Source organism: Pleurotus ostreatus, assembly GCF_014466165.1.
Source record: "Pleurotus ostreatus strain PC9 chromosome Unknown scaffold_3, whole genome shotgun sequence".
Classification (NCBI taxonomy): domain Eukaryota; kingdom Fungi; phylum Basidiomycota; class Agaricomycetes; order Agaricales; family Pleurotaceae; genus Pleurotus; species Pleurotus ostreatus.
In genome coordinates, this window is record NW_023503158.1 from 669803 (window position 1) to 690316 (window position 20514).

Here is a 20514-nt window from a genome sequence, read left to right on the forward strand (position 1 = left end):
TTGGCTTATTTGTCCCCTGCCCTTTCTGGATACTTTCCTGTCCAATTCAAATTATGCAGGAAGTACTGCTAAAAGGGCAGTCCGTTGAATAGGCTTCTGAACACCCTGTTCACCCCTATGTGGGCTAAAAATAGCATCAAGTTACTGCGCGTGGTGGTTGGGAAACGACCACGATGGCACCAAAGCGTGCTCAAGACTCAGAGTCGTCTCGTACGCCAGAAGGCAACCCCGCCAAACGCCAAAAAGCTAGTAGAGCGTGTGCTACATGCCGAAAAACAAAGAGTCGCTGCGAGCTGCTTGATGTAGCCCCTGGACCCAACGGACGACTACAATGCCACCGTTGTAAAGTCCTGGATATCGAATGCTCGTTCCATAACTCAGACATAATCATCGTCGCGAGACACAACGATGCCGCTAGCAGTCCTGCTCAGGCTGGGCCAAGCACTCCAAGCCGACAAGTCTCAGCACAGTCGACACGGTCGTCACCCTCAACGGAACAGTTTGGCGTCCAGAAGGATTCGACATCAAATGGTAATCATGAAGTTGAACTCCCTCCTGAGGGCCACGAGAGCTACGTCTTGGGCCCTTGGCGATTGATCGGTATCGCAGACGACGCTCGCTGGACGAAAGAGCCTATACTAGCGACCGAAGGAATTCTGCCGCCACTTCCTGCACACGAAATCAACGGTTCAACAAATCACCACTCCCAAAATGATACCCTTACATCCATCCTTCCTCATAATCGAATTCGTTACCTGATAGATATGTGGGTACTTACGATATGTGGTGTTGCCGCCCATTGAGTCATGTTTGTACAGTTTCGAGACGCGATACAGACCATGGATGAACCTACCGTCAGCCGATGTCAATGATGCGGCGTTGGACCTTGTCCGTTGCACGATCGCCTCAAGACACCTCGATTCTACCACACGACGCAAGGTTGCCCCCAGGCTTCAGGCACTGGTAGAGAGCACACTGCTCCAACCGGGATACCCTCATACAAAATCCCCTGAATTTATCGAAGCGCTGCTTATTCTAGCACTATGGATGCCCATATGCGGATCTGGATATGCTATCAAAAGAGACAGTCGTTTGCTGGCATCGTCCGCGATGCAAATCGCGATCAGTCTAGGGCTGAATCAATACGACAACATCCAAGTGCTGCTGCCGCATAAAGCACAAGGCAATGCCGATCTTGAAGTTGTCAGAAAGACGCGATTGGTAAGTGGGATTATGCCCCTTCCTCTGCATCATGTGAAATCATTGCTGTCCTTTCAGTGGTGCGCGGCATCAAATATTGAACATATGTGAGTTTCTCCTGAGAGCACCGTTCGACGTCGCTGATCCAACGCAAACCCCGATCAGGCTCTTATTTGGTACTGGCCGCGATCCTCAATCTCGGCGTACACTTGAGGAGCGCCGTACGGATTATACAGCGTCGTATGTCACTTTGGACCCGCGAGATGTACGGCTTGGATTATCGAGACGACTATTCGACTTAACCGATATCGGTTCAAGCCTTCATTGGGGACCCTCTATTACCGAGCAAGAAAATGCCAGCAAGGAAGTCAATGACCTCCTTGCATCTTATAACTGGCTATATCGTCTCATCATCCCCCTACCAGGTTCGTAATTCCCCTCAAAGCACAAATCATATTCTCACGCGTGAACGCAGTTATCTTCCAGCTGGACGCATTCTACTTCAGCATGCTCGAAGTATCCTATCACGCATACAAAATGAAAATAATATACAGAAATCTATTCGAGCTCAAATCCCTCTTTAACCTCTCAAACAAGGAGTGGTTACGATTTGAACTCAACGGCCTCCCTGTCGGTATAGCATGGGGGCGAGAACTACTCTCTCTATCTGAAGCAACCCTCGTATCACTCCTATCACGACCCGACATTGCCTCCCTCTCTACTGCTCCCGACTCTTACTTCCTCCTCGTCGCCTACGCTGGATTGAGCCTTCTCACTACGAAGATAGCTGTCCATCACATGGGTTTCTCGTCGGTTGCCGATCACGGAGACGTCTTACTGGACAATACGACGGATAGGCTTCAACAGGCTGCCCTTTCGCCCGACCATATGCCCGCGCGGTGCGCTGCCGCCCTACGACACTCCATCGCCACCTGGGATAAAGTAAGGGAGGAAGGTCCCCCCAAGAACAACAACTTCAAGGACATGGTTCAAGATAAGCCAAACAATCCGTCGGAGCCTCAGTCTGAGCAAGCAACGCTGCCATCGGGCGACGGCTTCTCCTCAGACGATCCCTTCCCTTCAATGTTCGATCCATTCTTCGGAACCATGGGTATGGTCGAGGAGATGGATCCCGGACTCCTCTTCGACCCACAATTCTGGTCATCTTTCATAAATACCAGGACAGATCCCTTGCAACCTTGACCACATATTGTCTTATTGCTATTCTATTTTGTCCTACCTGAAGCTGAAGTGTTCCCGACCTCCATCGTCAGTAAGTACGCACCGCTTATACCTGAATGATATAGTGCTTGCATCAACATACTTCGTTAGATTCAGGAGATAGATCTGAGAGACACAAACCACACGTATCTCGAATCTTAGCTAGTAGACTTTGATAACATTGTTCGTGTCAAACTTCGCCGAACTAGTATCGAAATCTAGTACTTCAGCGAAGACGATTTCGGCCATGTTATAACTTATCACGATATCTGATTGCCTGAGTATCTAGTGATTGCCTGAATTGCTGTGTGTGGTGCACGAATCTGGCAGGCGTTGGCCCACGAGTGTCTATCGAGTAACTAACCGGTAGACATGTATTTGCGACTCGGTGGATGATCAAAACTGGCAACATCGTTAAAATAAACTGCTGAGGGTCATTCGACGTATAGAACAAGTGATGTATTGGGTTTGAGTGTAACTTTTAATCGGGCTAAATTGGTCATAACTTCAACGTTTCAACTCGTGTATTATGTCGCAGCAAGGGCACGTGGGTATCACTCAGTATAAGCCAAAGTAAGCCTTGTAACCGTCGGCATCATACTGAATGTTTCAAAATGATCAGATCCTCTCACTCCCAAGCCAAGAAAATGACTTACGGAAATCGTTCCGTCCATGGGCCTTCATATTATCATGAGCGATGTAGAGGTGAATGACGAGTCCACCCACCGATAAAAAACCACTTTGGAGAGATCCTTTACTTCAAGGTTCCAGTTATAAGCGGTTGAAATTTCTTTGCCGTTATTGTCCGTTTTGCTACCGAACATCATGCCACAGAGGATCCCAAACCCCTAAAAGAAGAGGGAGATATGAAACGCAATCCTGTTATCGAGGATCAGCAGTACTTACATCAGCTTTGAAGGTTTTGTTTCCCCACTTCGCAACTTCGGCCTTGAAAACTGTGGAGGTGGATCAGAACCAGACATGTATAGAGAGGTTGACTTGGCTTGCCCAATGCGAAATCGTCAGAATCAAAGATTTCCTCCCTCGACTGCGTGCTCCCAAGGCCAGTTTCCCCCCATATTGCATAAAGCCTCTGCGAAGACGATATGAGGTACCTGAAAGGAGATCAAACATATCCATGAGAAAGAAACCATCAGAGCAGTAAGAGTGTAAACGTACAACTTATCACTAGCGAAACTTTGCTGGACATGCGGGCTTGCTTTGAGGATGGTGCGAATTTGGTCGTTCGTCTGGCTGATGCATTCGAATCTCCATTGGCGAGTTCTTCCGATTGACTCTGCCTCGGTCCAGCTACCTTGCCATCCTACAATGGGGGTTAGGTGAGGCCCACTAAAACAGAGAACACGTGAATATCTTGGAGACCAAGACGTAAATAAGGACCTCACCCCCCGTAGAGGTCTGCGAAAGCTAACACCGACAGACGGTGAATTACATCCGTGGCGAGTTCCAAAAAGCACTCACTCTTTGAAGCTTCATTTTGCATCCTAAATAATGATGGTTGTGAACACCAACATTGAGTCATAGGACAACAAGGCCTTACTTCCATAGGGACTCTTTCCGGGGCTCTTGGTGTAAGTCTCTCTTTATGATCCACTTTTGATTACTGCCTCCGGTTGATGCGCGGCAGTAGATGGAAGTTCCGTCGCTCTTAGAGCCTAAGATAAATAGCTTGAGTGCATGTAAACCGTGTTACCGTGCAAGAAAAGGGCACCATCGGTCAGGTCGAGATAATTCCCAGAGGCCAGGTTGCGAACGGTGAACGTATCATTGAAGCATTCGACTGGCTCTATCAGCCACATGTGGTTTGCAAGGTCCTCCCAGGAATGATATACAATGACTCGCGCGTCTACATTCCTTGTCAGTGGTTTGTCAAATTTTGAAAAGCATCTCGAACCTGAGTCAATTGCCATCCGGACGTCTGTACTGTGAGCATGAAAAATGTGGTCTGCAAGTCAGATAGTTAACGGCTATTGGTTAACTTCTTGGGGAGTCGGGTACGCTTACAAATTCCCTTTCCGATAAATGTCATCGCGCAGTAGAGGAGGACTTCGTAGGAGGACTTGGAGGCTGAACTTGCTCTAACAAGCTCATTAATGGGCGATCATTTATAGGGAGTCCCACCGCGGAAAATGTTCATCCTTGCACAAACATATCTGTACTACCGGAATCAGTTTGACGAGTATGTTATCGCTGGTCCATACATACTGGTCGATTGGCCAAAGCGTTGTTTTCAGACAATGTCCACGCCGTCACAGCTGCCCAGTGATGCCACAGTATTTATAGGATACCCTTACACATCTCCCAAGGCTTCCGAGACGCGCTAAAGCGGATCAGTCTTGTCGTTTCGGGGAAAACGAGGTAAGCACTGGTTGGGTGCCGTGCATCCCACAATTTCCTTTGTGCTGGTGTCAAGGGACGAAAGCTGGGGCGAACGACCGAGAGTTCCCGATCATCGTGCTTGACCACAGAAGTACCAAGCGGAATATCGGGATTTCCTTCACCGGCAGCTGGGTTCAACGTATATGAAGAAGAGCCAGGGGATATTGTGCTCTCTGCTCCGACGAGACATTGGACTCAGCGAGCTGTGATACTTTAGGGTACGTACTCATGAGGAGCTTGTACGCTGGGAACAACTCTGGTTGAACTAGGCGACGCAACAGTGGACGATGGCAAGAAAGCGCTCTTTGCGCGTTCGTGAGATCTTTTTCAGATCATCTTGATATGGGGTTGAAGCCTCTTGGCGGTAGCTATCATTGCGACCTTGGATGGAGAGGATTGCTAAGCAGAGCAGCGTCATTGCTTCCGGTGGTAGATTCAGCGGCTTACTCATACTTGGCCCTCGATTGTATATAAGTCCAATGTGTCGATTAGTGGAGAAAGCACGCAATTGATCATGTCTCTTCCAGCGACCACCAAGCACTGGGTTGTTTCAAAGGTCAGTGTGTCGGACGGAGATCAGAGCAAAAGCGATCCAGCGACTGACTTGGTTCAATTATATAGATTGGCTCCTTGGACAACTTGGCGCTCAAGGAAAGCCCCATTCGACAGCCGAAGCCCACCGAGGTGCTCGTCAGGGTGCACGCAGTCTCGCTCAACGTAGGTCTAGCAACGCGGAATAACTGAATTGACAATCTCACCCCCCTATCATCTCCTAGTATCGCGATCTGATTTTAGCAAAGGGGTTATACGGCCAGGGGATGTACGCTGCTATCTTCCTAAGCTTTGCTCTCAGAAATACCGACCTGGTTTCATTGCCACTAGAATCCAGGAGAACCTGATCCCATGCTCTGACTACAGCGGCGAAATCATCGCAGTTGGCGAAGATGTGCCACAGGACAAGTGGAAACCCGGAGATCGAGTATGCTCAAACTTCTCGCCCAACCACCTTGACGGGGACCCATCGCCCGAAACCATGAGCGCCGCGCTTGGAGGTCCCGTCCACGGCGTATTATCGCAATACGTTATTTCGCCTGCCGAGGTATGTTGTAGTGTCGTTTCTTCTGTTCACGGAGTTGTGAGCTAACCGGAGCTGTCTTTGTGCTATTCAGGCCCTCGTACGTGTTCCAGACCATTTAACGCACGAAGAGGCCGCGACGCTACCGTGCGTAAAATCATCCATTCAAACTAACCGATATGCATTGTCCCTAACGTACGAAAATAGATGCGCCGCATTAACGGCGTACAGCGCTCTCCTCGGTCCCATTCCCGTCAAGGCAGGCGACTACGTCCTCGTTCAAGGAACAGGCGGAGTATCCATGTACGCACCCCATGCCCTATTGTCCTCGTCCTATCCCAATGTCATGGCCTTGCCGTCAGATTTGGGCTACAAATCGCCGTAGCTTCTGGGGCAACGGTCATCGCGACTTCCTCCTCTGACGAGAAATTGAAACTAGCGGCCAAACTCGGCGCCAAGCACCTCATCAACTACAAGACGACTCCCAATTGGCAAGACACCGTCAAGGAAATCGTGAGCACCTAGCACCTATTTCACGATCATGAATAACTCGATCTTAAACCGCGTGTGCTTCTAAATTAGACGGACGGTCGTGGAGTTGACCATGTAATCGAAGTATGCTTCTATTCCGCTACAAACAGCTAGACGTGGTTTGCTCAACCTTTGGTACTAGGTGGGCGGGCCTGGCACGTTGCTCAAGTCCCTCCAATCGATCAAACACGCTGGTTGGATTCATGCAATCGGCTTCCTCGCTCAGGTCAACGCCTCGAAAAAACAAAGCTGTACAATGCTCTCTACTGACCGTTGAGTTTAGGGAGCTGATGCCAGCCTCGTTGGTCCTATCATTGGGACAGCCGCCTACGTACGGGGGGTCTTGATTGGTTCAGTCGCACAGTGAGCTGAAGTTCATTTTATCCGCTTCGAATGTGCTTGTTAAAAGCACAATGCCAATCTACAGATTCAAAAACATGAACCGTTTGATCAGTGCTCATGGCTTGCGACCAGTGGTTGACAAAGTTTTCCCGTTCGACCAAGCTCTCGAGGCGTACAGATACTTGGAGTCTCAGGCCCATTTCGGGAAAGTAGTAATCAAAGTCACATAGGATGAGTTCAAATGTACGGCGACGTATCCTGTCGTACATGTATCTGTGCATTCTCCATGAAGAGGAATTAATTAACGTTTTAACCCGCGTAGGGTTTCTCAACGTCATTGTAAGCTTTCAGGATGGAACAGGGGTCCCTTAATTATACATCGAGGCGAATGGGCAATACAAGATATTATAATAGATTTGTTCTATGTCGACGATGTAGCGTGGAAGATGGCAATGATCATGTCCTAGATGCTCTATGCGTGCAGTTGTGACGGTCTACCAGCCAGGAGTCGTGCCTTCTCAGCCTCCTGCTTATCCCTCTCCTGCTGCTCCAACAGGTCTCGCCATGAATGATCCGTGTTGTGCTTAAAATAACTCAGTGAGCAAACGCTATAACTGTAGTGGGAATGGGGACATACATGTTCAGCAGCCTGTGCTCTCCGCGAATGCATAAGCGCGCCGGCGGCAATGACAATACCAATTGTCAGCCCTTGCGCCCACATACGAGCCTGCACGACCTTCTGCGGAACAGTCTGGTACCTGCGAAATAACCGAGTCAGATGAATTCGAAACTGATCCTCAGACGACCGTTGGGACTGGTAAAGCGCACCCAGCCGCCCGTGTATGAAAGAAGCAAAACTCACTTGTCTCGCGAAATGATAGCCGCAGCGACGCCCAGACTTGAAGCCCAACCGCCTAGGATCAAACTGTACTGATGGCGGGCTGCCCAATCGCCGATCTTCGACGACGTATCCAAGGAATTCCATCGTGCCTCCTTCTGCTGCTCCTTCTCATCAAGAACTCGAACAGTTTCACCCTCCCTACATCCAAATATCAGTATATCGCAACGGAGGTAGATCTCGCCCAGCGCACCATTGAGATTTATCGTACTCAATACCACGTCGCTCGCCTTGGATTGCGAGACAGGGTACGACAATAATCAGGACCGCCAAGGATTTTAGCGAAAGAGGAAGTGCTCGGTACGCGGGGTACCGCCTGTGCGCCCAATATGATACACCGACGGCTACAGCGCCTGAACCGACAGCTCCTTCGATGGAGCCTCGCAGGGATGCCTTATCGTGGGCTTTGAGCTGTTCTGGTGACACGAGCTGCAATTTGCTGTCAGCACCCTGAAGATATCGAATCCGACGAGGAGACTGACCTTCATAGTTGATGGGGGGGAGGAGAAGGTGGGGGTGGTGGGTGAATGAAAGAGATTTGTTGTGGAGTTTCGTTCGCGGAGGTCGAGAGTATATATATGGTCGTCGGAGCAGTCCGTTGCAAGGCGCAAAGCCGACCCGCACGAATAGGGGGTCTAGACCTCACGTGATACATTGGTGATACATTGATCGGCAGATTTCGGGTGGCGGCTGCCACACGCGCGAATTCTCCGCGGTTCAAAACTTAAATTCGAACGTTCCAACATTCATTCCAAAGGCATACATTGAATTGATATGTATATACTACTAACTAACGGGTACGGACATGAAGGAGGTAATACTATGTATCTACTAGAACTAGGTGAATATTAAGACATTCTTGAATACAGCCGAAGCCAACAACAGCGCGATAGAACGGAAATGGACAGCATCAAGAACGATGGGCACGGACGAAGTCGCATCTTCACGGCAATGTAGCAGGAAGGGAGGAACGCACACACAAATGATATCATTACACAAACCCGGAAAAGACGGTTAACCAATCATTGAAGTACCGGGTGCGTTAAAAATGGTCAACCGTGAACGTCCATCGTCCATCCTTGATGTCGAAACCCTCGAACTGCGTGTCCTTCATATTGCGTAGCCGTTTTAAGTGTTTCACGGCACTGGGGTGCTTTTCGTCCTTGATGGGTTCCCGAGATGCTTTGTCCGTAGCCCAACACCTATCCAACATCAACCGGGCCTTCACGTTCAACCCGGATCCTGGAGGGGGCTTGTCTACATCGTCCACGTCAGGATAGACACTGCACTCCTTGTCGTCAAACCGCACAACGTCTCCCAAAAGCGAACCAAGCTTCGGTAGACCTGTCAGATCCACAGGTTCCAGGAAATGTATCTCTCCGTAGCCCTTGCGACCAAGCACAAGACCCGAGAAAGAGCTTAATTCCTGGAAGCCTTTGCCTTTCAGCGTGTCTAGATCGGGTTTGCACCAATAATCGCCCTCTTCCAGTGCCGTGGGATCCTTCTGAGCTTCTGTAACCGGGCTGGCGTTCCGAGCTTGTGAATTGTTTGTATCCAAGCGAGATGGCGTACGTTGATCTCGGGGTGCAGGTAGAGCGACAGCTTTCTGTGGGGAGGGTGCCGCAGCCGCCGCAGCCGCCGCTTCCTTTTCTCGAGCCGCGACACTCAACGCGGGGCTAAACATCACCTTTGATCCGCCCAACCGAGCTGGCGACCCGCCAGACTTAGAGAAAAGGTCGATGGGCTCAACCTTCTTGTCAAGAATCAACTTCTTCACGCTTTGTCTTTGGCTGCTGCCCAATGAAGGGCTTTGACTGCGGAGAAGAGAGTCGGAGGTCATTGGCGACTTGCTGTCTCCACGGCTGAGTGACAATGCACCAGCCTTACCGGATATGAACGACATGCTGGAGAAGGGATTTCCGCTAGTTGAGTTGGAGGTGGATGACGCAAACCCACGCAATTTCGAAGCAGCTGGAGTATATCCAAGCTGAACGCGAGGAAGGGGAGCCCGCGTGGGAACATCGACAAAGAATCCGGCCTTTTTCTTTGCAGGCTGAGGGTCTAAATTAATTGACCGCGGTCCTGGTGGAAGCATGGAAAAGATAGCGAGATTGTTGCCAATTGGCTCAGCAATGGATGCAGTGAGGGTTCCTTGAGCGCCTTGGGTTGTTGTAGCAGAGAAAGACCCAGCAGGAGCAAACGAACCAAATAGGCCACCAGCAGGAGCATTCGTATTAGAAGTGCTGGCGCCCATCGCTGGCGCAGCGGGCTTGCCGAAGAGGCTGCCTGCACCAAGTGTCGATTGTTGGTTCGTAGACTGACCTAGCGTACTTCCAAAAAGGCTACTCTGCTGCGGCTGAGCAGTATTTGCGGTGTTTTGTTGACCAAATCCTCCGAAAAGGTTGTTCGCTGGGGGGGCCGGCTTCCCGAAGAGTCCCCCAGCACCGAAAGCGTTTGCCGCAGGTTGCTGGTTTTGCTGTTGTTGCTGCTGTTGTTGATTGTTACCGAACAATCCGCCACCGCCACCAAACAATCCACCACCAGCATTAGGTTGTTGTGCCGTCGTAGCACCGAAGACTAGCGGTAAATTCGTAAAAAATCATCTCAGACAGAAATAACTACTCACTGTTGGTAGCCGGTTGTTGGGGGTTCTGCTGGTTTGCCTGCGTGTTGGTGCTTCCAAACAGCCCTCCTCCTCCTCCAAAGAGGGATGGTTGTTGTTGCTGTTGTTGTTGCTGCTGCGCTGGCTGTTGCTGTTGCTGATTCTGGCCAAAGAGGCCAGTTCCAAAGGCGGGTTGTGTGGGTTGTGCAGCAGGCTGGCCAAACAGCGGCTTAGCGGCATTATTAGCAGCAGTATTACCTTGTCACCTAAGTTAGCGATGTGTCTATACGTGGAGGGACGGGCTCACCAAAGGCGTTAAAAGCGTTCGATGCAGCAGGCTGAGTTTGTCCAAATAGCCCAGTGGTAGCCGGTTGTTGTTGTTGCTGCTGCGGCTGGCCAAACGCGTTTGTGGTGGTCGCAGAGGAACCAAACGTTCCACCTCCAAATGTTCCAAAACCTGTCCCCGCCGGCTTTGGCTGACCAAACGCCGTTGTTCCTCCTCCAAATAGACCACCGGATGGCTGTTGATTTTGCTGGGCGGGTTGTCCGAATGCTCCAAACGCGTTCGTCTGCTGGGCGGGCTGTTGCTGCTGTTGAGGCTGGCCAAATGCTCCGCCACCGAATAAGCCTGTTGATTGTTGGGGAGTTTGGGTAGCTGCCGATTGACCAAAGGCTCCAAAACCAGTGGAGGGCGTTGTCGTCGGAGCACCGAAAGCATTTGGCTGAGGTGTGCTTTGTTGAGGTTGCCCAAATATACTTGTGGTTGGCTGAGCCGGAGTAGCACCAAACGTAGCGGATTGGCCAAAAGCACCAGCGGTCTTCCGGCCCTGAGCATAATCTTGGTATCGCAGTTCCTATACGAGATAAGTTAGTCGGTGCTCCGTATTGGTATAGGGTGAACATGCCCTTTCCGAAGGCGATACGCGTTCAGGAGGGTCCACGAATTGCTGAACAACGCACCTCAAAGGAGGTCCCTTGGTAAGCGGGCATGCACGAGATGGACTGATAGTGCAATGTTACACTGGTCCCACTGCCGGGATTTTCTTTGTCAGTAAAGGCATTATACGGAGGATTGGATGATCCTGTAGTAACAGCAGCCACTGTATTTGTCCCGTTTTGGTTTTGTGCTGGTATGAATCAACAGAGGAGTATAACGCAAAGCAATAACTGTACACACCTTGAGTTGTTCCAAAACCGGTGGTAGCTGGTTTGCTGGCGCCGAAAAGGCCCGTGTTGCTACCAAATGCTCCTCCAGCCGTCGTCGTGTTATTGGGCTGACCGAACAAGCTGGTACCAGACGTGCCCGCAGGAGCGGCTGTAGATCCAAACGCGGGTGTCGAACCAAACGTACCGGTTCCACCACCAAACGCGCCAAATCCAGTCGCAGGTCTGGGTGCTCCGAACGCACTCGTTGTCTGATTGTTGTTATTGTTGGTTCCACCTCCAAACGCGCCTAGAAAGCTATTAGTTTTCGACCATTGCGATCTCGGAATACACACCAAAGCCCGATGGACTGGCAGTGTTCGTCGAGCCTCCCAGATTGCCAAACATCGGGTTAGCTTGTGGTTGTTGCTGTGGTTGACCAAAAGCCCCAGTTGATCCAAACGCTCCTGGGGTTGCCGCGTTTCAGAACCAAAAGTCTATCTTAGAATACACAAGGAACTCACCACCTGTATTGCCAAAAGCGTTCGGTTGCCCAAAAGCAGATCCACCTGCAGGCTGCTGCTGCTGCTGGTTTTGTTGGGGATTCCCCCACGTGGATGTGGTGTTGTTGCCAAACATGCCCGGCAGAAGTGAATCGTTTGCGCGATACGGTACAACGAGGACGGCCACAAATTGAGTGGAGGGCTGAGTTTATATCGGAGCTATTGCGTAGGCTGTCTGAGTCAAGTCTGAGTCGATCTGAGTCGAAATAACTTCCCACGTTAAGCCACGTGAGCCTGAAGTTACTCCCCTGTTGTCGACTTTCAGAACCCCGAGATTGCGATTACAGAACCTTGCATATTTTCCATAGCGTGTTACACATATATTGACAAGAAGCCTGAAGTACTTACGTAGCTCCTCATTCATTCTGGTCTGCACATAGAAGTCTATTCTCATCACCATTCTCGCACGTGTGAAAGTTCAATAATATTTGGAGACAGGTCCTCAGAGGCGATTACAGTGTTTGAGCGTATCTATACTCTACTCAAACTCTACTTGATCTTTCTCTTGGGCTCTCATAGACTCGGAAATTATTGGTCGCTCACTCATGTTTTACCTGGTTTTCGTGACGGACGTGATTGTAAGCACTTCTTTAGCAAGAGAACATTATCTGCGAAGGGCGTTAGCGTCTACATGGCTCCTCTGAATGCAGCTGAGCGGGATGATCACACGATAGTTAAACGTCCCTAGCCCCTAGCAAACCATCCTATTTTACGAGGTTCGTCACGTGAAGTGTAGCTTTCCAAAAAAATTCCCCTATAAGTTTGTCTTCAATTAAAAAAATATGCCTGATGGATCTCTGAGGCAGAAAAGAGGGCCTACATTTGACACATTACGACGCGAGAACAGGTTCAAGCACCCTCCAACCGATGGCGCGGCATACGATATCCTAAACGAGTTCGTAACGCCTCACATCGAATCATTCAACGCGCTTTTCGACGACTCTGGACTACCTACTGGCGACGGGGACGGTAAAGGCCTGCTGAGTCTCGCATTGGACGACATCGGACCCCGCGTCGTGTTCGATGGAAACGGCCAAGCAAATTCCGAGAGCGGACCGAGAGGCTGGGGCAATCGCTCGAGCAGTAAGTTACCACTATGATATATGTTTGCGGAGGCTTTACTCGTTGAACAACAAGTTACAATCGAAAAGGTCACAATCGCGAGACCAATGGTTCCGGACAAGGACAAATTAGCGATCGAGAGAAAGGTGTTTCCGTCAGAAGTGAGCAAATGAGCCAGACACACGATGTGCTGCTTACTGAAGCCATATATAGGCTCGCGAACGGCTTACATCGTACAGAGGGAAGATGGAAATTAAGATCTGCTGGACGGATAACCATGGACAAAGGCAGGAGGAGACGAAGAATTGCGGGCTGGTGCCAATCATGGTTCGGGTCAGTACACCCTACTTGCGCGTGAGGGGACGCTCATAACTCGTCGAATTCTAGTCGGTTAGGTGTAACCTTCGCTCGATGTCCTCCGCCGAGCTCGTGAAGCGCCACGAGGAGCCAGAGGAGTTTGGGGGTTATTTCGTGATCAACGGGAACGAACGTCTCATTCGATATCTCATCCTCCCGCGCCGAAACCACGCCATATCTCTCATTCGACCGTCGTTCACAAACCGTGGCCCCTCATATACGCAGTATGCCATTCAAATTCGCTGCGTGCGTCCAGATCAGACCAGTGCGACGAACACTCTGCATTACCTTGCCAACGGGAGCGCCATGCTTCGGTTCAGCTGGCGCAAGCAAGAGTATGTCATCCCTATCATGCTCATCCTCAAAGCACTCGTAGGGGCCTCCGACAGGGAGATTTACGAGGGCATCATGATGCAGGACTACGAAAATACTTTCTTGTCAGATCGTGTCGAATTGCTGCTTCGAAGTTTCAAAACATATAGCTTGCATACTGCTGATCACTGTCTTGAATATCTTGGTGACAAATTCCGCGTGGTTCTTGGTTTACCGGAAGATATGACGAACAAATCACTTGGAGCGTGGTTGTTGCAGAAGATGGTGTTTGTCCATCTACGGAATCCACGGGACAAATTTAGGATGCTACTGTCAGTTCCACGGCCATACTAAGTATTTGATGCTGACATATTTTTCAGGTTCTCGCTTCGAAAACTTTACGCCTTAGTTTCGGGCTCGTGTAGTGCGGACAATCCCGATTCACCTCAACATCAAGAAGTCCTACTTCCCGGAACACTTTACGGTATGATCATCAAGGAGCGGATCGAAGAGATCTTAAACAACGTCCGCACGAATATAATTACCGATGTCAGGAACGGTGTGGTAGTCGACTTCAATGATCGTACGTTCTTAAACTTTCTAACAGTGAGCACTATCGAACCGATGAGCAGGGCGGTACATTAACAAGGTATTCTCTCGGGTCAATTTCGACATCGGATCCAAGCTATCCAATTTCCTTGCCACGGGGAATCTCGTCTCGCCCACCGGTCTCGATCTACAGCAAGCGTCTGGCTTTACCATCGTCGCAGAAAAACTCAACTGGCAGCGGTACATCAGCCATTTCAGGTGTATTCATCGCGGCGCGTTCTTTGCCGAGCTCAAAACTACAACCGTTCGCAAACTGTTGCCAGAAGCATGGGGTATGCATTCTCTTCGCCAATCATCAGGAAAGCAAGCTGACAGACGGAGTAGGTTTCTTGTGTCCCGTCCATACACCTGATGGTGCGCCCTGCGGGCTTCTAAACCATCTTTCCCGAACATGCCGCATCATCACAGCTCCTCTCGCCGTTGCGGATATCCCTGCCCTTCTTGCAACACACGGCATGACTCAAGCTTTCACACCATCAATAGACGGAAGACGCAATTTGTGCATCCAACTCGACGGCCGCGTCATCGGATGGGCCCACCCAGTTATCGCCCAGCAGTTAGCCACGAACCTTCGGATATGGAAAACAGAGGGGAAGTTCGGTGTTCCTCTCGATCTGGAGATCGGGTTGGTCCCCGAGTCGAAAGGTGGGCAGTATCCAGGGATGTTCTTGTTTTCTTCACGATCGCGGATGATGCGACCTGTGAAGTACCTGGCGAACGGCAAAGATGATATGGTCGGAACCTTCGAGCAGGTGTATATGAACATTGCATGTACGCCCGAAGAAATCGAAGCGAATACATCTACTCATGTCGAACACGAGCCCACAAATTTCTTGTCTATCTTGGCCAATCTGACCCCGTTCTCCGACTTCAACCAAGTGAGTGTCCCTAATATATTCAGCAGCCTGCCTTTACTGACAACATCTTCCAGAGTCCACGGAATATCTACCAGTGTCAAGTCAGTAAGCTCGACACAAAAGGGCCGTATTCTTGCTGACCTTGCGTTAAAGATGGGTAAACAATCGATGGGGACGCCTTCGACCGCTATAAGGCATCGAACCGACAACAAATTGTACAGGTTGCAGACCGGACAAAGTCCTGTCGTCCGCCCCGCCCTCCATAACACATACGCCATGGATTCTTATCCAAACGGCACCAACGCCATCGTCGCCGTTATTTCGTACACAGGGTATGACATGGAAGACGCCATGATCCTGAACAAGTCAGCACACGAACGTGGATTTGCGTACGGCACCGTCTACAAGTCCCAAATAATTGACCTTAAGGATGAACGCGGGGCAGTGAAGAATGCCGCTGTGCCTACGCTGCATTTCGGATTAGGTCGCGACATACGGCAAGACGGTGATCGACAACACACTTGCTGCCAATTCCTCGACCGCGATGGTTTACCATTCATTGGGGCTCACCTACGGTCTGGCGACCCCATTGCTGCGTATATCGATGATACGACTGGCCGTACACGATTTGTGAAGTACAAAGGTGATGAGATGGCGTTTGTCGATGAAGTTCGACTACTAGGTAAGTGGGAGTTGCTAACTTCTTATTTCCGTGGCTAAGGAATCATTAGGCAGTGATGCCGGCGATAGCGAGCTTCAGAAACTTCATATTTCGTTACGCATAGCTCGAGCGCCCGTTATTGGAGACAAGTTCTCGTCCCGGCATGGGCAGAAGGGTGTTTGTTCGCAGAAATGGCCCATGGTTGATATGCCGTTCACAGAGAGCGGCATGCAACCGGATGTGATCATTAACCCCCATGCTTTTCCCAGTCGAATGACGATCGGCATGCTGGTAGAAAGCATGGCAGGAAAGGCGGGAGCGATGCACGGACTTGCTCAAGATGCCACGCCTTTCAAGTCGGTGACGCCCATAAGCCATTTCCTCTCAGCACTGATGATTGGTTCCACAGGTTCTCTGAAGAAGATACTGCCGTCGACTACTTCGGCGAGCAACTCTTGGCCTCTGGCTATAATTATTATGGAAACGAGCCCATGTATTCTGGGATTACCGGCCAAGAGTTCGCGGCGGACATCTACATTGGCGTCGTGTACTATCAACGTCTGCGACACATGGTCCTTGACAAGTTCCAAGTGCGTACGACCGGCCCTGTCGATCCCCTCACCCGACAGCCCGTAAAAGTGAGTCTGTGTTTCCAGCAACCGCATGAGCTTGCTCATTTTTGTTATCGTAGGGGAGGAAACGCGCTGGCGGTATTCGTTTCGGAGAGATGGAACGTGATGCCCTGATTGCTCACGGAACGTCGTTTTTGCTTCAAGACCGTTTGATGAACTGTTCAGACTACTCGACCGCCTGGGTATGCCGCACATGTGGGAGTCTGATATCACTTGGCTACGAAGATGTTAGCCTCGGGAAAGCGATGATGGGCAACACTTCCATCAATCCTTCTGGACCTGGGGGCGAGTACTGCCGCACTTGCCGCGCTGCTGCAGAAGAGCAGGAGGAAATAGAACGAAGACAATTCAAAAACGGTGGGAGCCAACAAACGCCCCAGGCTGATGTCCGTGTTGCCATCTCGTCCCAAAACTATCTTGGGAGGGCCTCTCAAAAAGGCGACCTGGATGTTGTCGCCATCCCATTCGTCTTCCGGTACCTCTGTGCCGAACTAGCTGCAATGGGAATATCTGTATCTCTTGAAGTCGCGTAATGTAACACATCTTGTCCATCCGTATAATCCAACCAGTTATTCGCATTGTATTTTACATTACAAGACAACGACCTTCCACGCACCAGGCATTACAAAATGGATATACAAAGGCCAACGAATTATAAGCATTGGTGAAAAACGTTCACAAGGTCAAGATAAGGCGAAGATGATAAGGCCAACAATCATTAATCAGTGTCACCCAGAAATTACATGAGATAAGGAGAGACCATGATAGCCCAGTTATGCGGCAATCGCAGTTGTATGCACACGAACCCCGCGTGGAGCTGGTGCTTTAATGTAACTGGAGGGTGGTGATGGAAGGGGAATGTTTTCCTTCTCTTCCTCATGCACAACAACTGGGGTTTCTCTGGGCTCCTCCAGAGATGCATCGGTCTCCAGGGGACCGTTACCAAGGAACAGTTCGATCAAAGTGCTCTCGAGGGCAGTATTAACAGGCACAGTACTTCGTGCGGCAACTGCTGGATCGACTGGGGGGTCTACTGCTATACCAGAGGCAGTGAGAACAGCGTGAAGCACCAAGCGACACTCGTCTGCGTTCGTTGCAATGGCCATGAGACGTTGTAGGTCCCGCGCAGATTGAGCGGAAACGTGAGGCGTGTCGGGGGTAGGGGGAGATCCATTTGTACCGGTTGATGCCTCTCTCGTAACTCTCCTTTCGATCGCAGCTGCGGAGGGAGCTCTACTCGTGGTTTCAGGGGTAGAAGGCACCGGCGTAACAGCAGGAGATGGGCGCGCACTAGAGCGCGGTGGAATGTCTAGCGATGGGTCCACCGACGGGACCGGGACTCTCTGCAACAACGAAGCCCTACGAGTCTTCTTGACTTGGTCGTCCTTGACCGGCTCAACTTCAGGTGCTTGAGACGATGTTGAACCGTTAGCAAGTCTAGAATGTAACACAGGCGGTGGCGGCGGCAATGGTGAGGTCGAGGTCGGAGGGGCGACTCTAGATGCAGCTCCGAGGTCGGGGCTCCTGGTGCTATCAGATCTGGAAAAGTTGGGTTGCGTTTCCATGGCCTGTGGTTCCCACTCAGGGGCCGTCTTGCGGGATACCGCCGCTCGGGATCGTGAACTAGAGGACATGACATCGTCAAAGGAGCTAGCCGGAGGGGACTCCGGGGGAGAAACTGGAGGTGGACGAGGAGGGATAGGCCTGTTGGCCAGAGGTGAAATATTAGTGATCGAAGGTTTGCTCTGTAAAGTGACGCGACGCGGCCGACTTGGTGATTCAGAGGTCTTGCTTTTATCCGAATTCCCCATGGATAACTTGGACATCATCCGCTGCAAACGCCCGGAACCTCTCTGCTTGCCCCCGTCCAAGGATGGAGGACTCGTTGGGAAGGGAGGTTGAGGAAGATCAGGTGGACCTTCTGCCAGGAAGTCAATCAACTCTCTCGTACTAGCGGACACTTTCATGGGCCTTCCATTACGGGATGCAGGTGGTTTACTTTGAGTGTCGACAGCGGGCCTCTCGTCGTCAGAGTCCCCCATTATATCATCGAGATCTAAGGATTCGCGATTTCGTTGAATTTTCCGTGTGCGTGGCGGTCGTCCATCTGAATCCGGGAACACGGCCTGGCGCTCAGGTCCTTTCGAATATGACCCGAAACTCGAGGGAGGTGCTTTGGTACCCATGATTGCTGTCATCTTTCCTGGAAGAGAGTGCTCACTGTTATTGTTGGGCACAACTGAGGATGATGGCGCTGCTACGGATGCGGAACGTGTGCGATTGGCGTCCGGAAGTGGGGACGGCGATGTGTGATCGTTGAGGGAGATTTTCACTTCTTCGTCGTCCTCTATGATTGAGTCGACGTGTCGAAGGGATGGCCTGCGCCCATTTGCGCGCGTTGCGTGGGTAGCAGGAGGTTCAGGTTCAACTTTGGGGGCGAAAACTGGCGGAGGACGATTGTTCCCTTTTTGGTCCCTTTTATGTGCCTATAAAAATGTATCGGTATTTGTTTCAGAAGCCCATAAGGTACAGTCCATACCTCCATAGTCCTGAGCCTATCGGGCGTCAGCGAAACTTTCATGGTGGCATTGGAACGCATAAGATCATCAAATTCCTGAAGGAGAGCAGAATCCTGCAACGTGGTCGCGCTTAGTTCTCATCAAAAAGAAAAGATTTAGGTAGAACGGTACCTCCACATCAAATTTCTCATTATCACCTCTCGAATCTGCGCTATATACAGAGTCGGATCTCTTGTGGCCGTTTTGCGATTCATCGTGGGACGAACGTCCTGGTATGAACTTCTTGACTCCCCTGGGCTTATCCGTGGAGGTTCTTGGGGGTGAAAAGAAAGGGTCGGCGTTGGCAGATTCTGAGGATTGTCGCGACTTAATGGGCACAGAAGGTGCAAACGGCTCCGGGGGAGTAGGTGGCAAGTCCAGCTGCGGGGACGATGTACGTGAAAGAGACTTGTCGTTGCGTGTGAACGATTTACTTCGCTGGTGTTTGGAGCTCTGGGAAAGTAACTCAATCTGATCATAAACTGTACGTAGATTAGCATTAAGATGCACGGCAAAGAGGTCCAGAATGGAAGAGAAATTGCCCACCTTTCATGCCTTTAAATAAGCCATATATCGCCTCATCCTCACAGAGAGCAACGAAAAGATCTTGGACCGAAGCGTTGGCTCGGCTGCTATCTCTAGAAGCTACGCGTCCTACGTTGCCCAAGACATGCCTGAAGAAGAATTAAGGGAAATTTAATAAAAGGATGGTTACGCTACTCACTCGCACATTGCCCTGAGTTTCGGTAAGAATCGTCATGATAAACAATCACATATATGCACTGGACACTCACTCTAATATTGCTGTGAGATAGAGGGCCGCCGGAGCCACCAGCGTCGTCTTTGGAGGAGTGAACCCTCCATGCTGAGACATGCGCTCATTCAAGCTTGTCTCGGCCGCAAGGTTTTCGTCGTGTTCATTCAACGTTGAGTATGCTTCACACTTCAGGCGTAGAAGCTGCAGTATAACCTTCAACCCCCCTTGTTGCAGGCACTAAAAGGACGGGATGACGAACCTCAAATGACCATTGAAGGTTAAAGCCCTGGCCCTCTTCTAGCATCGGCGACGAGGGGCCCCCTGGAAGCTTGGTACGTTCCCAATACGCCCTCAATTCCACTTCAGCCTCCAAAAGGGCTTCCTTCCCCAGATTCGTGGGCAGGACTTTTAGGAGCCCCGCCCGCAGCTTGTCGGTAGACAACGAACGCGCCGCAGCCAGAATGCTGTACAGGAACTCGTCGAGAAGTACATTGATACATCGCAGAGCCTCAATCTTGAGCTTTATGGGCCGAATGTCGGATAGAATTACATCGGCTGAATGAGATGATATGTACGTCGGGCCTGGGAGCATAATTTGAGCCACGATTGATTCGGCCACCGAGTCGGGATCGAAACTCACCGTTTATGCCCGCTGCGAACGACATGCTGATGAGGGAGGAAGGGAAGGTTGTGGTCGGGATGAGCAGTCTCGTTTCTTGGAACCCTGATGCATG

General features: G+C 50.6%; 7 protein-coding genes across 7 annotated transcripts; 3 read left to right on the plus strand and 4 right to left on the minus strand.

Moving 5' to 3' along the window:
- Positions 1-173: 173 nt before the first annotated feature.
- On the plus strand, positions 174-2643 carry PC9H_004672 (uncharacterized protein; the record flags this gene model as incomplete). Its single annotated transcript, XM_036774254.1, has 6 exons — positions 174-766; positions 819-1221; positions 1279-1307; positions 1366-1625; positions 1676-2316; positions 2584-2643. 6 exons carry the CDS (start codon positions 174-176, stop codon positions 2641-2643), a joined length of 1986 nt encoding a protein of 661 aa, XP_036632756.1.
- A 336-nt stretch (positions 2644-2979) lies between these two features.
- PC9H_004673 (uncharacterized protein) lies at positions 2980-4241 on the minus strand (the record flags this gene model as incomplete). Its single annotated transcript, XM_036774255.1, has 10 exons — positions 2980-3021; positions 3078-3099; positions 3148-3269; positions 3328-3377; positions 3421-3536; positions 3601-3771; positions 3828-3849; positions 3904-3926; positions 3983-4097; positions 4154-4241. The coding sequence occupies 10 exons, from the start codon at positions 4239-4241 to the stop codon at positions 2980-2982; spliced, it is 771 nt and encodes a 256-aa protein (XP_036632757.1).
- Positions 4242-5335: 1094 nt separating this feature from the next.
- On the plus strand, positions 5336-6999 carry PC9H_004674 (uncharacterized protein; the record flags this gene model as incomplete). The annotated part of the gene is made up of 11 exons (XM_036774256.1): positions 5336-5377; positions 5443-5538; positions 5598-5641; positions 5704-5920; positions 5991-6043; positions 6104-6199; positions 6259-6409; positions 6479-6511; positions 6570-6653; positions 6711-6790; positions 6855-6999. The coding sequence occupies 11 exons, from the start codon at positions 5336-5338 to the stop codon at positions 6997-6999; spliced, it is 1041 nt and encodes a 346-aa protein (XP_036632758.1).
- Positions 7000-7241: 242 nt separating this feature from the next.
- On the minus strand, positions 7242-8155 carry PC9H_004675 (uncharacterized protein; the record flags this gene model as incomplete). The annotated part of the gene is made up of 5 exons (XM_036774257.1): positions 7242-7352; positions 7407-7527; positions 7632-7808; positions 7861-8096; positions 8150-8155. 5 exons carry the CDS (start codon positions 8153-8155, stop codon positions 7242-7244), a joined length of 651 nt encoding a protein of 216 aa, XP_036632759.1.
- A 554-nt stretch (positions 8156-8709) lies between these two features.
- PC9H_004676 (uncharacterized protein) lies at positions 8710-12051 on the minus strand (the record flags this gene model as incomplete). Its single annotated transcript, XM_036774258.1, has 7 exons — positions 8710-10244; positions 10294-10527; positions 10577-11123; positions 11230-11396; positions 11447-11722; positions 11769-11879; positions 11937-12051. 7 exons carry the CDS (start codon positions 12049-12051, stop codon positions 8710-8712), a joined length of 2985 nt encoding a protein of 994 aa, XP_036632760.1.
- A 706-nt stretch (positions 12052-12757) lies between these two features.
- On the plus strand, positions 12758-16998 carry PC9H_004677 (uncharacterized protein; the record flags this gene model as incomplete). Its single annotated transcript, XM_036774259.1, has 12 exons — positions 12758-13058; positions 13113-13198; positions 13251-13370; positions 13425-14038; positions 14087-14289; positions 14339-14587; positions 14637-15193; positions 15247-15273; positions 15326-15854; positions 15904-16189; positions 16243-16471; positions 16525-16998. The coding sequence occupies 12 exons, from the start codon at positions 12758-12760 to the stop codon at positions 16996-16998; spliced, it is 3675 nt and encodes a 1224-aa protein (XP_036632761.1).
- A 240-nt stretch (positions 16999-17238) lies between these two features.
- Positions 17239-20445, minus strand: PC9H_004678 (uncharacterized protein; the record flags this gene model as incomplete). Its single annotated transcript, XM_036774260.1, has 7 exons — positions 17239-18951; positions 19005-19097; positions 19156-19505; positions 19570-19697; positions 19818-19981; positions 20040-20362; positions 20421-20445. The coding sequence occupies 7 exons, from the start codon at positions 20443-20445 to the stop codon at positions 17239-17241; spliced, it is 2796 nt and encodes a 931-aa protein (XP_036632762.1).
- Positions 20446-20514: the final 69 nt, after the last annotated feature.